At 41.5% G+C, this 16,386-nt stretch overlaps 1 protein-coding gene across 2 annotated transcripts in view; it reads left to right on the top strand.

Annotated features, from left to right (window-relative positions):
- The window catches only part of apaf1 (apoptotic peptidase activating factor 1), a 311,250-nt gene that overhangs the window by 261,321 nt on the left and 33,543 nt on the right, over positions 1–16,386 (top strand). For both annotated transcript variants that reach the window (XM_072471565.1, XM_072471564.1), the window contains 2 exons: positions 2,320–2,445; positions 4,887–5,030. In XM_072471565.1, the coding sequence (XP_072327666.1) occupies positions 2,320–2,445; positions 4,887–5,030 (270 nt within the window). The remainder of the gene's footprint in view (positions 1–2,319; positions 2,446–4,886; positions 5,031–16,386) is intronic.

Below are 16,386 nucleotides of genomic sequence, written 5' to 3'. Positions count from 1 at the left end.
CGTAAAAAACTTGCCTCGTACATCTACTCTAAACTTTGCCCCTCTCACCTTAAACCTATGCCCCCTAGTAATTGACCCCTCTACCCTGGGGAAAAGCCTCTGACTATCCACTCTGTCTATGCCCCTCATAATTTTGTATACCTCTATCAGGTCGCCCCTCAACCTCCTTCGTTCCAGTGAGAACAAACCGAGTTTATTCAATCGCTCCTCATAGCTTATGCCCTCCATACCAGGCAACATTCTGGTAAATCTCTTCTGCACCCTCTCTAAAGCCTCCACATCCTTCTGGTAGTGTGGCGACCAGAATTGAACACTATACTCCAAGTGTGGCCTAACTAAGGTTCTATACAGCTGCAACATGACTTGCCAATTCTTATACTCAATGCCCCGGCCAATGAAGGCAAGCATGCCGTATGCCTTCTTGACTACCTTCTCCACCTGTGTAGCCCCTTTCAGTGATCTGTGGACCTGTACTCCTAGATCTCTTTGACTTTCAATACTCTTGAGGGTTCTACCATTCACTGTATATTCCCTACCTGCATTAGCCCTTCCAAAATGCATTACCTCACATTTGTCCAGGTTAAACTCCATCTGCCATCTCTCCGCCCAAGTCTCCAGACAATCTAAATCCTGCTGTATCCTCAGACAGTCCTCATCGCTATCCGCAATTCCACCAACCTTTGTGTCGTCTGCAAACTTACTAATCAGACCAGTTACATTTTCCTCCAAATCATTTATATATACTACAAAGAGCAAAGGTCCCAGCACTGATCCCTGTGGAACACCACTGGTCACAGCCCTCCAATTAGAAAAGCATCCCTCCATTGCTACCCTCTGCCTTCTATGGCCTAGCCAGTTCTGTATCCACCTTGCCAGTTCACCCCTGATCCCGTGTGACTTCACCTTTTGTACCAGTCTACCATGAGGGACCTTGTCAAAGGCCTTACTGAAGTCCATATAGACAACATCTACTGCCCTACCTGCATCAATCATCTTAGTGACCTCCTCGAAAAACTCTATCAAGTTAGTGAGACACGACCTCCCCTTCACAAAACCGTGCTGCCTCTCACTAATACGTCCATTTGCTTCCAAATGGGAGTAGATCCTGTCTCAAAGAATTCTCTCCAGTAATTTCCCTACCACTGAAGTAAGGCTCACCGGCCTGTAGTTCCCGGGATTATCCCTGCCACCCTTCTTAAACAGAGGAACAACATTGGCTATTCTCCAGTCCTCCGGGACATCCCCTGAAGACAGCGAGGATCCAAAGATTTCTGTCAAAAACAAGCTGACATCAGGGCAGGAGTAGGAAGCCATTCAGCCCCTCGAGCCTGTTCTACCATTCAGTGAGATCTTGGTTGATCTGTGACCTAACTGCCTTTTCCCCAAATTTCTCGCTGCCTATAATTTACAAAAAAACTCCCAAAATCTCATATCTAAAACTGACAATAGACCTAGCACCGACTGCTGTTTGTGGAAGTGAGTTAGAAACCTTTGTAAGTGTTTCTGTGGAGAAGTGTTTCTAAATTTACTCCTGAAAGGCCCAACTACATTTTAGGCTATGTGCCCTAGACCTAGTCTCCCCATCCACTCTACCTTTACAGTTCTCCTTAACATCTTGAAACCTTTGACCAAATCACCCCTTAATCTTTTAAATTCCCGGGGGCGCCACCCTAGCCGCCTCCTAAAAAAAGTCTATTCAATATTTTAATCAGAAACTGGTAAAGTGATCCAGCTGTGTACCAAATGTACTTTATTTTGTATGACCATGTAACGTTCCATATTTTTCAGGTGTAAAATATTAAAAATAAAACTTATGCTATACAATAAAATTCATGTATAAAGGCGTTATGAATCATTCCAAGACTGCGGAATCTTGATGTTGGCTATTGCGATCCGTATGCACTCTGCACAGCTAAAATTAGAGGTGCCAACAGGTATCTCGTGAGGAGTCTCTGGAATTCCCTCACTAAATCTGTTTACCTCTCTCTCCTCTAAAATGCTCCTTAAGATCTGCTTCTTGGACCCACTATCTTGCTCAATAGTATTCAATTGTTATTAAATGGGACACTAGGTATCAGTGCCACTGCAACATTAACAAGGTGCATTTATATAGCGCCTTTATAGCCAATGGAGTACTTTGACGTGTAGTCACTATTGTAATTATACTTTGGATGAAAATTTGGAAAATATATTCCTGTTTTGTTTGTATATTTTTATAAAAGGTACCTGTTTTGTTTGTATATTTTTATAAAAGGTAGTGTTTGTTACTTTTAACTTTATTTTATCTGCAGCATGATATGTGTGTGTTTTTTTTTAAAGATTTGGAGTCTGAACAGCACTATGCCTCCTCATGTTTTGACTGGCCACAATGCCTGTGTCCGAAGCTGCAAGTTCACTTGGGATAATGAATACTTGGCTACTGGAGATGACAATGGTGAAATTAGGGTATCTATCACCTGCCATTGTTTTTTTAAAATATTTTTCATTTCATGGGTTTACTTTGCTAAAACCACAACATATTATAGGAAATGAATTTGCTTCCTGAGCGTTCATTATTTTGTTGGGACTATACCCTGTAAATGAACACTCATGAGCAAAGGTTAATTTACCCAGATGCCTCTAGTGTGCATGACCAACATTGCTGAGTGACTCAGAAGAATCCTCAAAGGAAAAAGAAGGACACTTAATGTTAATATTGTAATGGAGAGTGTAGAATGTTTAGAATATAAAGGATTAATTTAATATCATAATTGACCACTAGATGGAGCTACACGCAGAACTATATAATGCACTGACTCCCAGGCTTCTGGGAGAAGGTTGGAGAGAGTGCAGAGGAGAGGTCTAGTGAGTGCAGAGTACAGTTATAGAAAAGAGTGTAGAGACTGGTATTAGTAGAGTGCGGGTTGTAGATTGCTAGATTATTGCTTGCTATAGGAGTAAGTGGTCGAGCTTTAATAAGTAGTGTTGTTGAACTTAGCTTCTATGGTCTTTGTGAACACTACGACATCCATCCTGATGATAAGAATCACAAAGAAAACCACAGAGAGGTGGATAACACTGGTACTTGTAAAAGATAGGCTTGCAGACCACGAAGGTACAAACAAACAAGAGTTTTATTGGATAGGCTGTTAGGATAGAGTTTGTTTGCCTGCACAAAAGGCTGATGGAATCATCAACACTTCACATAATCGGACTCTGACCTTCTTCCAACTAGGAACAAGCATGAATACACAACAAGCATCCTAATGACAGTTTTGTAATTCCCTGACGTTTAGATGAAACTTGCAATCATTCATAAAAATACAATGTACAACAGACACCCAGGGTTGCTAGCCTATGGAAGCAGTTTTGATTTAAAGGAACCAAAGAAAGCACATCTTTGGTTTCGAAGACTGGCTTGTAACTATTGTTGGACATATTATTTTTGTAAGATATTTTTGGTTGGCTTGTTGAGGAGGTTTGATTCCACAAATTGTGGCAGTGCTGTACTTTGTTTAGATTTGAATGGGGACTCCGGTGAAGCAACAAGGGCTTTCAGAACAGTGAGGTAGCGCAAAATCTGCTTACTGGCACCCAACAATTATAAACGCAGGTGGGAGTGTATTATTTTGGATATGGCAGTGGGCTCTGATTCACCAGGGTAACAGTGGCAGGATTGTGCCACCAGTAGAGACTAAAGACTTTCTTACTCCACCACCAATATGGCACTGCCAATGACTGTGTGAAAGCAGCTTCACCCCTTTTATGTCTTAAGATTGTAATACTTTTCACCATATTCTTTGCATTGTTCTTTCCCTTTTGACCTGACATCAGCTACAAACCTGTTGAAACACCTTTTAGGTCTTACCAGATACTTCAGAATGTTTTCATCCAAAGTGACTTCACCCTGTTAATTTTCACAAGAGATGCAATTTTGCGCACTCTTTCGGCCTCCACCCCAACGTCGTGCTCGCTCTTTGCAAAAGTCCACAACCGCACCAAGAACTATGAATTTTTCTTCGTCCGAGCTGACCATGCAAAAGTACCTTGAATCAAATTCTCTGCGCTTGTCCGTGGACCTTTGACTTCTGGGCTGAACTTTGCCAAGGTTCATTACTGAAAGATGAAAGAAGCTGCAGGCACAATACAGTATAGTTGGGAATTGATAATTTTTCTTTAAAAATTTTTTCTTTGTTTGAGACCAACTACCTTTGGGAGCAGTTCTCAAATTTCCTTTCCTACTTTAATTCAGAAATGCTACGGAGTAGTTACTGATACTGACACATTCAGAGATTGTGTTTTTCTCTGGCTCAATGGTAGGAATGAAGCATAGACCCGTCTAGTATCCAAATATGCAAATTTATAGCACGCCGATTAACTGCATATTCACAACCATATTCAATGAAAGCATATGCAGGTTTTGTTATTAACATTGTTGAACTGGACTATGAAAGGGGATAGACTTGTCTGGTACCTAAAAAAAACCTCAGGAGTTGCATGTCTCGTTCAAGTGAGCAAACGTTATTACGGGCATGCAAGTAGAAGCCCAGCTCTGATGGGTAGGTGTTCGCAGTACAATGTTTGAGCCGTCAATCTGTATACAGCAACAAGACTTGACGAGCTGTTTCTCTAATTGCATCATCTTCCCACCTCTCACGCTTCCCCTGACCTCATTTCTCCTTGATTATGTTCTTTCATCTGTAATGCTGGTAAGCTTCTCTCAAGTTCTCACAGGTAAGCTTCTCTCAAGTTCTAGCACCTTAGGGTTTATGCCAAGTATCACATGATTCCCATTTGTCAGTCTTCATCACAGTAGAGTCACACATTGCTCACTTAACCCTGGAGCCCTGATTCAGCAAATGAGATAGTAAAAAGGAGTTAATCTTGGAATGTATTTCTTTGACTAGATCTGGAGGGTACAAGATGGTTCCTTACTCCATATTTGTTCGGAAGAATCCGAGAACAAAGATTCAAAACATGGAGGCTGGGTTACAGATCTTCACTTTTCTCCCAACAGTAAGAAGTTGGCCTCCACTGGTGGCTACATAAAGGTATGGGCAAATAAAGTGGCAACTCTTGAAATGTGGTTCCAAAGAAAAATTTTACTTTAACAATTTTATTGAACCTTTTCTTTATTAGGTTTTTTGTTGTTGACTTAGCTGTAAATTAAACCAGAAACCAGGAAAATGTTCATTATTTTCAACTGTAAGGGTACTAATACAGCCTTGAAGCAACAAATATTTAATTCTTATTAGAAGGTTAAATCTAGCTTTTATGGGAATTTAATCTCTAGTTCCGTGGATATAGAACTGATTATTCTGATTTTAATCGTGATGTTTTATTACTCTTCCCTTTTTTGGAATTTTTCTTTATGAAACGTGAATAATATAATGATTTCCATCACCACAAACCTTGTCTACATCTATGCCAACTTGTTAACGATACCTTGAAAGTAGAGTGGTTATTTATAGCATTTACTGGGTGAGTTCATGCCCACCAGCAAACTTAGCTCTGAGCTACTTGGGTATCATCAGCAAATTTCAAATTATACTCACGTTTTTGCTAACATTTAATTTTAGGATTTATGGAATAATGCATGTTTTTATTTGCTCATAGGATGTGGGCATCTCTGGAAATGCCAGTATTTGTTGTCCATCCCTCATTTCCATTGAGAACGTAACAGTTCATTTGAATGCAATTTTCAGAAAATACATTGATGATTAAATGCATGCAATCATATTGTCAGAAGTGGGCAGTAACAATTCCACATATTCTTAATTCCAAGTTAGTAAAGGGAATTGAAATCCACTTTCTCTTTAGACTAATTTTCCTGATAATCCAATAGTTCTAAGTATTTCCAAACAAAGTAATGAGGTAATAAACGCACTAAACCTTTTAGAAGATGCAAATCTCTGGAAAATCACGAGGAGCAGAAAAAACAAAGTAGTTTAAAAGCTGAGATGGGTGTGGTCTGCATCTGTGAAAGTGGTGGCTTAAAGCATAACATTTTTGCGTTTGTTGTACTCCTTAGGCTGGCCAGTGGTTATCTCTGACATAAAACATGGTGCCATAAGTGGCTCAACAAAGTTATCCATTAAGCAGCTGAGTGAGCAGCCTGGCACAGCACCAGATTTGATTTCCAGTCTATGTTTAGTTAGTTGTCCTATCTGTACTCTCATTGGGGTTGAACTCAACGCCCTATAATATAAGGGGCAACCTGGCCTTGGTTCTTGTTCCTAACAGCTGTCTAGGAAGGGTATATATGAGCACTGGGTGGAAGTCGGCTGCTATTCCTCCTCCTCCTCTCTCCCCCCCCCCCCCCCCCCCCCCCCCCCCCCGGTATCAAAGAAAGATTGGCATCCAAAATGCCGTACATCAATTGTGTAGAAAATTGGCAAAAAAAGGTTTCATTTGCTTGGTTTTCCAAGAAAATGTGACTAATAAGCATAGTGTAGTTATTTTGCACGGTAGGAGTTTAGTTCATGCTGAACTGGCACAGGCCTTATCCACAGTCTTTACCAGCATGAAGACATAGTTAGCAGAATTCCATTCGCCAGAATATTTTTTATTTTAAAACAGCTAACATCTTAAAAAGAAAATATCTGCACTTACTTGAGTAGGCGAAATCTGTCCAGCCAAGTGTATATGATTGGTCAGTCTTATATGTACAATGCCCTTGTGTTTTCCCCCATCCAATGGCTAAACATTGATGTGGAATGCAAGTTAATATGAAAAATAAGCCTTTGACGAGGTGCCACACAAAAGGTTGTTGCATAAGATAAAGATGCATGGCATTAAGGGGAAAGTAGTAGCATGGATAGAGGATTGGTTAATTAATAGAAAGCAAAGAGTGGGGATTAATGGGTGTTTCTCTGGTTGGCACTCAGTAGCTAGTGGTGTCCCTCAGAATTCAGTGTTGGGCCCACAACTGTTCACAATTTACATAGATGATTTGGAGTTGGGGACCAAGGGCAATGTGTCCAAGTTTGCAGACGTCACTAAGATAAGTGGTAAAGCAAAAAGTGCAGAGGATACTGGAAGTCTGCAGAGGGATTTGGATAGGCTAAGTGAATGGGCTAGGGTCTGGCAGGTGGAATACAATGTTGACAAATGTGAGGTTATCCATTTTGGTAGGAATAACAGCAAAAGGGATTATTATTTCAATGATAAAATATTAAAACATGCTGCTGTGCAGAGAGACCTGGGTGTGCTAGTGCATGAGTCGCAAAACGTTGGTTTACGGGTGCAACAGGTGATTAAGAAGGCAAATGGAATTTTGTCCTTCATTGCTAGAGCGATGGAGTTTAAGACTAGGGAGGTTCTGCTGCAATTGTATGAGGTGTTAGTGAAGCCACACCTGGAGTATTGTGTTCAGTTTTGGTCTCCTTACTTGAGAAAGGACGTACTGGCACTGGAGGGTGTGCAGAGGAGATTCACTAGGTTAATCCCAGAGCTGAAGGGGTTGGATTACGAGGAGAGGTTGAGTAGACTGGGACTGTACTCGTTGGAATTTAAAAGGATGAGGGGGGATCTTATAGAAACATATAAGATTATGAAGGAATAGATAGGATAGATGCGGGCAGGTTGTTTCCACTGGCGGGTGAAAGTAGAACTAGGGGGCATAGCCTCAAAATAAGGGGAAGTAGATTTAGGACTGAGTTTAGGAGGAACCTCTTCACCCAAAGGGTTGTGAATCTATGGAATTCCTCGCCCAGTGAAGCAGTAGAGGCTCCTTCATTAAATGTTTTTAAGATAAAGATAGATAGTTTTTTGAAGAATAAAGGGATTAAGGGTTATGGTGTTCAGGCCGGAAAGTGGAGCTGAATCCACAAAAGATCAGCCATGATCTCATTGAATGGTGGAGCAGGCTCGAGGGGCCAGATGGCCTACTCCTGCTCCTAGTTCTTATGTTCTTATAAGGTAGGTAATTTTACTTTTTCTTACCTTAGGAAACACTTCTCCCTCACCCACCATTGCTTATTCATGAAAGTTCCAATTCCCCGTGGAGAGCTTCATAACAGTGATACATCTTTTGTCATTTTGAGAATGTTATATTACACTTTGTGGTAATACGTCATTATTCTTTGCCTTGAGTTGATGATAAAGAAACCACCAATCTTTAGATTGAAGCAAAACTAATTTATTGAATAACGATTAATTTAAATAGAGTTTGAACACACTGCAGAGCTATAACTACTAATAAAGTAAGATTGAATCTGTTAAACAGTAATCTATAATCTAGTATTAACGAATGATATCCTCATGCTAACTCTCTCTAATCTAAACTACTCCTCATGATGTGATCAATACTTCTCCTCTGCTAACACTACCCAAGATTCCCTGAGGTCTGATATTTATACTGGGAACTGGTGGTGCTCTCTAGTGTTTAAATTACACTGTGATGTAAAATTCACCCTTCACTGACGTACTTATATACATATCATTACAGAGAACAATCTGTAAAAACAAAATTGTTGGTTCTACAATGAAAATGCTCTGGGCTACACTATTCACAATTACAAAAAGGTTTCCCATCTGGCAACCAAGTGATTGAATGGACTGATTGCACAATACTAAGTGGATTGTAACCACTGAGGAAAGTTTCTGAATTGCTGTATGTTTAAATAGGGGCAATCACATTCATGGTACTAAGATTGCCACTGTGGTTTTTACAGAAATGGGGACACGCCAAATCATAAACCTGATCATATTCAACTGAATTTTGAAAGTCTTGAATGTCAGTGACAGAAAGCCAGTATCTTAATGTTGCAGCTGATATTTGCTCAATGGGAGTGAGGACTCCCTAGAGTGAGTGCAACCTTTAAATTCAAGAATACTTCACAAGACTGGCAAATGATAATTCATATTCTCTCATAGGTGTATTGACATTTTAATCCATCACTTGAATGACTTATCACTCAGCCAGGCAGTGAAAATACCATTCCAGCCACGACTGCTTGCTTTAGACTTCAGTAGAACACTGGTAAAGAAAGACCTTGTGGCCTGGCAGATAGTTTTGTCAGAGCAAAGGTTTTTCCAAGAATGTAGAAGCATACTGGGTCTTAAACAAAATTGATATTTAATCATAATAAAAAGAAAAAAATGCTGAAAATGCTCTGCAAGGTCAGGCATGACCTGTGGAGAGAGCAGCAGAGTTAATGTTTCATGTCAATAGCCTTTCAAGAACAAAAGGGAAGATCTGTAATGGGGTGGAAAACTGGAGATATTAAATTACGGAGTTGATGGAACAGGACTAAAGGGAGTGGTAATGGTACGAGTAAAGAAACAAAGGATGTATCTAGAGGACATGTGAAAGGCAGAATGATGAAAAGCTGCTGCCCAAAAGCAAGAGATACAAGATGATATTTGGTCTAATTTTGACAAATCCCACTTCTGTAGCAATTTTAACATTTCAAAAGCTTGTGCACGAGGAGCAGGGACTACAGTAGAAGACGTCGAGAAGATAGCAAGGCAGAAAGGTTTAGGGAAGGAATTTTAACTCCTCCAACTGTGTTCACTCGAGTTCAAGATCAAAGATGTGTGAAGTGTTCTCGGCCCAACCATCTTCAGCTGCTTCATCAATGGCCTCCCTTCCATCATAAGGTCAGAAGTGGGGTTGTGCGCAGATGATTGCACAATGTTCAGCATGGTTTGCAACTCCTCAGATAATGAAGCAGTCCATGTCCAAATGCAGCAAGACCTGGACAATATCCAGGCTTGGGCTGACAAGTGGCAAGTTACATTCGCGCCACACAAGTGCCAGGCAATGACCAGAGAGGATCTAACCATCGCCCCTTGTCATTCAGCGGCATTACCACCGCTGAATCCCCCGCAATCAACATTCTGGGGGTTACCATTGATCAGAAACTGAACTGGACTAGCCATATTAATACTGCAGCTACCAAAGCAGGTCAAAGGATAGGAACCTTACGGCGAGTAACTCACCTCCTGACCCCTCAAAGCCTGTCCACCATCTACAAGGCACAAGTCAGGAGTGTAATGGAATATCCTCCACTTGCCTGGATGAGTACAGTTCCAACAACACTCAGGAAGCTCAACACCATCCAGGACAAAGCAGCTTGCTTGATTGCTACCCCTTCCACAAACTTTAAATCCCACACCACCGCCGAACAGTTCACTGTGTGAACCATCTACAAGATACACTGCAGTAACTCGCAGAGGTTTCTTAGGCAACACCTTTCAAACGCACAACCGTTACCATCTAGAAGGACATGGGCAGCAGATAGCTGGGAACCCCACCACCTGGAGATTCCCCTCCAAGTCATTCACCACTCCGACTTGGAAATATATCGCCGTTCCTTCAGTGTCGCTGGGTCAAAATCCTGGAACTCCCTCCCTAGCAGCACTATGGCTATAACTACACCTCATGGATTGCAGTGGTTCAAGAAGGCAACTCACCACCACCGTTGGAAGGGTAACTAGGAATGGGCAATAAATACTGGCCTAACCAGCGACACCCTCATCCTGTAAATGAAAAAAAGAATACCTGACATGTTTAACCATCTGTCCCCCAGATCAGCTGGACATCAAGTGCTTTTGGGCATCATTCTCCTCTTCCAAAGCTTCCCACAATCAATGTGGAGAGCGGAGATTACCCCCCCAGCTTCCTTTTTTGCACTGCCACAGTCCTCCTCTACTTTTGTTTCTAACAAATGTGAAGAACTACTGCTTCTCTAGGACCACTAGCTATTTCTGCTGCTTTTTCCCCTTCCTCTTTATGATCAAGTCAAACCACTCTGAGAAGAACTCTGACCTCACCCTCTCTATTTTCTTTCCCATCTCCCCTCATGCCCTCTCTGCCCAAACTCCTATTACCTTGATCCACATCCTGCTAAATTACTATCCATCTAATGTCCCTTGCTGGTCCTATGTTAACAACACACTTCTCCTCAAGTCACTCTCAGAAATCTGAGCAAAGATTCCTGTGTCCTTGAAAACTGCTAATCTCTAACCTTCCTTTCCTCTCAAGTTGTCCTCACCCAGATCTGTTGTCCATTTTTCCCAGAGCTCCTTTTTGAATCCCCCCAACTAGCTTTCTGACCTGCAATGGAAACTAAATAGCTCTGATCAAAGTCACAAATTACTGCAGCAAAGGTGCATTATTTTTCCAACGTTCTCAACCTCGGTGCACTTTGACATGGTCGAACTAAACTATCCTTCTTCAATGTTTTTCGTGCATTGAAAGATGAGTTGGACTATTCTCACTGGGTTACAAAGAACAAAGAAAATTACAGCACAGGAACAGGCCCTTTGGCCCTCCCAGCCTGCGCCGATTTATTCTTAGGATACTAAGCAATGGTTTCTCTTCCTGCACTGACACTGTTACCTCTGGAATCTCCAAATATCTCTCTTTGTCTTCCTTTTCTTTACTTACGTGATGTTCCTTGACAACATCATCCACCAAATTAAGGCCAGCTTCCACATATATGTTGACAATGCCCAATTTTACCTGTGCACCACCATTCTCAACCATGCCATTGTCTCTATTATTGTCATAGACTGCTTGTCCAACATCCTGTCTTGGATCACTCACAATTTCCCCCAGTAAACAGTGAGAAGATTGATTCCGTTCCTTTTTGTTCCATAACAAAACTTCTCTGTTGCAAAAACAACCCAGTTGCAAGCTAAGATCACCTGCCTACAACCCGGCCTCAGTCACTCTGCTGCTGAATCCTTGTTTATATCCCACATCAAATACCTGTAACTTTCTCCAATACTGTAACTATCTGCCCCACAAACTTACTGTTCTTTTTTTTTTGGCTTCTTGTGCATCACCCCTTCTCCTGTCTTGACTAGTGGTGGCCTTACTTAACCATCTAGGCCTCAACAATCTGCAATTCCTTTCTTAACTTCTATGCCTCACCATCTCCTCTTAGCCCTCCTCAATACCCACCTCTTCAACCAAGCTCTTGGTCACTTCTGCTCATATCTCTGTTTTTTGTTTGTTTTCCTTAAACCTCTGTGAAGCACCTTGAGATATTTTTTCTACGTTAAACACACCAAGGAAACAAAAGTTGTTTTCCTCCTGCCTGGAAGAAGGAATTGTAATCCAACTGTACTCCATTGTGTGCATCCTTTATTTTTCAGAAGGAAGAGTTGAGTTTTATGTCAGTTCAGAGAAAATCAAAGTCACAACATGCTATTGTAAAACACGGCCCTTTGGTATAATTAATTCTGTTTGTAGATGGGTTATTGTTAATAGACTATTCTTGTCCATTAATCACCTAATTAGCTTTAGAATAAATGCTTCACATTGAGTCAGTCGTCTTTGTAATGGTCTCGAGCAACCCTGCAGAGTCCATGCTATTTATGCACATTACTTATGCCCTGTAACAATTATAATTAAGACTTTGTTGGAGTCATGGCTGAGAATTATCCTATCAGTGTTAGCATACTAATAGTGTGGTCTGGACAAATACTGCATAGTTACTGTTACTATGGTAACACTCTGAAAACTCTGATGAACAGAAAACATTTGCACACAGATTTTATTAAGGGAACGGCAGATTACTTGCATATTGTCGATGTTTTCGAGGCAATTATTGAGTGACATTGAATCTGTAGATAGATGCTCACCTTTTGTTGCAATTATTTTTGTGGGGAAAGCAAAACTGTCTTACTTGCTGGACATGGATTTTTGGCACCAGTCACATTCTTTTTCTTTTCTTTTTAAAAAAAATAAATTTAGGGCACCCAATTAATTTTTTCCAATTAAGGGGCAATTTAGCGTGGCCAATCCACCTGCCCTGCACATCTTTGGGTTTTGGGGGCGAAACCCACACAAACACGGGGAAAATGTGCAAACTCCACACGGACAGTGACCCAGAGCTGGGATCGAACCTGGGACCTCAGCGCCGTGAGCCAGCAGGGCTAACCCACTGCGCCACCGTGCTGCCCACCAGTCACATTCTTAACATTTGCCTAAGTGTCCATTATTCAGTAGGCAGTACAACTATGACAGGTACCCACCCCTGTCCTCAACCGCTTTGTGCACGTGCACTTTCCAGTTTGGCAGTAATTGGGAGCAGGAACCCGAGCCTGGCCATTGTGGGAGCTGACATAAACTTCAATCAATGCGTAGTCCCTTACTTGCAATACCATATAGAAAGACAGTCTTAGTGTTTCTTCTATGATTAGGTTTTCTCATTGATCATTAATTTAATTAGGTAACAGTTTAGCTTTTACGGTCTAATTATAACTGTTTGACTTAATCATAAAATTCAAACATACAGCTGTTCTAAAAGGCAGCGGTGAGAAAGGATTGTGGCGATATCTATTGCAATGATGATAGATGGGACAATTCCAATATCTATTGTTTCAAAAGTGTAAGTTAAATCATTTTTTAAATATGCCACCGTTCTTTTTTTAATTTAGAGTAGCCAGTTGATTTTTTTCCAATTAAGGGGCAATTTAGCGTGGCCAATCCACCTACCCTGCACATCTTTTGGGTTGTGGGGACGAAACCCACGCAAACATGGGGAGAATGTGCAAACTCCATACGGACAGTGACCCAGAGCCAGGATCGAACCTGGAACCTCGGTGCTGTGAGGCAGCAGTGCTAACCACTGCAGCACGCCCCGTATGCCACAATTTCTAATAAGCCCACCAAATGAGGTCATTTGATGCCAGCACTGAGTGGTGTAAACAAAATTATCCTGTAATATGAGAAATGATCAGCTGCCAAAAATCAAATTGGCAGGGATTGAGAGTGTTTAGGTTGTGCAGTGAGTTACCACCTTGTTGATTCATTTAGGTTTGAAGACCCAAACACCGATGAATGCGCCTGTGCTCGCCGCAAGGGCTCTATGTGAAATTAATTTGAGAATCTGCATCCTAGCTGAATGGGAGTCCGTCCACAGTTTAAAACTACACTTAAACTGGCTTTAAAATACGCAGTCTGTTTTGAGAATGTTCTCGGGTTGTGGCAGAATACAAGTTTCCTTGCGTGAGGTCATTGTGCTACATCTGATCAAACGCTTCATGCCGAAGAAAATATCCCCTAACTCGATGAGTACAAATATTCAAAAGGGTGTAATTTCTCCACCGATGCTGTCAGAACTACCGAGTTTTTCCAGCAATTCCTGTTTTTATTCCAGATTTTCTGCATCTGCAGTATTTTTTAATTATATGTAGTGAAGAGTTTTGATCATCTTACCTAAGGAAAGAGGGAGTGCAGCAAAGGTTCACCAGACTAATTCCTGGAATGGCAGGATTGTCCAATGAGGAGAGATTGAGGAGACTAAGCTGTGATCATCTCTTGAGTTTTGAAGAATGGGATGTGATCTCATTGTAATGTGCCGTCTTCTCAGACTCGGCAGGCTAGATGCAGGAAGAATGTTGCTCCTGGTTGTGGGGACCCACAACAAAGGGGCACAGTCTCAGAATAAGAGGTAGGCCATTTACAACTGAGATGAGGAGGAATTTCTTCAGTCAGAGGGTGGTGAATCTTTGGAATTTTCTACCCCAGAGGGCTGTGTTGGCTTGACTATTAAGCATATTTAAGACAGTGATCAATGAATATCTAGATATTAAGGATGTCGAGGGATATGGGGATTCTTTGGGGGGGGGGGAGCAGCGTACTGTTTAGGTAGAGGTCAGCCATAATCTAGTTGAATGGCAGAACAGACTGAAAGGGCCGAATGGCCTACTTCCTGCTCCTATTTCCTGAGTACCTATAATATTCAAAGGATTTTCTATGAAAGGGTGGATGAAAACATTTAAGTTAATCAATGTCCGGGCGGCATGTGCCGCATTGGTTAGCACTGGGACTGCGGCGCTGAGGACCCGGGTTCGAATCCTGTCCGTGGGTCACTGTCCGTGTGGAGTTTACACATTCTCCCCATGTCTGCATGGGTTTCACCCCCACAACCCGAAGATGTGCAGGTTAAGTGGATTGGCCACACTAAATTGCCTTTTAATTGGAAAAAAAAAATAATTGGGTACTCTTTAAAAAAAAAAAAAAAAAAAATTTAAATAGAGAGAAAAAAAAGTTAATCAATGTCTTTTGTGACAGATAGTGATGGTTTCTCTAAAACAATTGACAGGTCAGGGTTTTAATTATGGGATTTGTAAACTAAAATTTTCTCCTAGTGGTTTCATGGTTTTTCTGTCCCACACCATCTGAAAGTTGCAATTTTGCATTGTCTGCCATTGCCTATTATTGCCGCTGGTGCATGACCTGGAATAATAATGACTCTAATTGCACTAATGCAAACTTGGCCTAGAAACTAAGAAATGTTGGAAGCTCTCATTAGATCAGCATCTGTGGACAGAGACAACAACTCTTGTCAAAGGGACTGCACCTGGAAAGCTAGTTTATCTGTTTTCTACACAGATATTGGCCTGGTCTGGCATGCATTTGCAACATTTTTCTTCCATTTTGGACTTCATATAGAATCATGAAACATGACTTGATTCCCAAAATCAATATGCCTCTGGTGTCCAAAGAAGTTGCATCAATAAAACCTTTCGCTACCTTAAAACATCCCAAAGTGCTTTACAGCTAATTAAGTATTTTTAAGTGCTTTAATTCCTGTAATGTAGGCAAGCACAGCAACTAATTCATGCAGAATAAGGTTCCACAAACCACGTTAAGATAATCTGCCTTAGCAGTATTGACTGAGAGATAAATATTGCACTGGACATCATTCTCTACTCGAATAATGCCGTGCGATCTTTTACATCCACTTGAGAGTGAAGACTCGAGATTAACACCTTACCCAAAAGGTGGCATATATGACAGTGTGGTACGAACAAAGTGCTGCACTATCAGCTTGTCCTAGACCAGAGTTTTTCAAACTGAGGGTCACAACCTGAGGTGAATCGCAGATGGGATGTTGATGGGTCACGGAGCGACCGGTCACAGTGTTCCCGATCACGGGAGAAGCACCCTATGGCCATGACTGGCTTTTAAGAATGCCAGCCGCGACCGGCTTTTAAGTTGAGAATGTTGGCTGCGACCAGCCTTTAAATACAAACGGTGGAGTCTTCCCGCCAGAAGCGGCGACGGAGAGCAGGCCACCCGCCCGGCAAGTACACTGATGTCACACACCCTGTATGTCAGTGCTTTGGGCACAAAATCACAGATTCTTCGATCTTGTAGCTGCCAGCAAGCAAGCAACAGGATTGTGATGAGCTGAAAATGGGTCATTTTGTAATAAGGAAGGAGAGGGTCAGAGACACAAACAGGCAGGGATCTCACGGCTGAATCTGTTGGAGAGAGCTGCGCAGGAGAGTCCACAGCAATACAAAGCCAAGCTCATTTGAGCTGTATACAGAGCTCAGGTGAATAACCTATTACGAAGACACTGAAATCAGGAACAAATCAGTATAAAGATGATTTCTTGAGGTATGGCTTTGTTAATTGTGCCAATGAAAATCAGGATT

Source organism: Scyliorhinus torazame, chromosome 13 (assembly GCF_047496885.1).
Source record: "Scyliorhinus torazame isolate Kashiwa2021f chromosome 13, sScyTor2.1, whole genome shotgun sequence".
NCBI lineage: Eukaryota > Metazoa > Chordata > Chondrichthyes > Carcharhiniformes > Scyliorhinidae > Scyliorhinus > Scyliorhinus torazame.
This window is presented reverse-complemented; position numbering and strand designations above follow the sequence as displayed.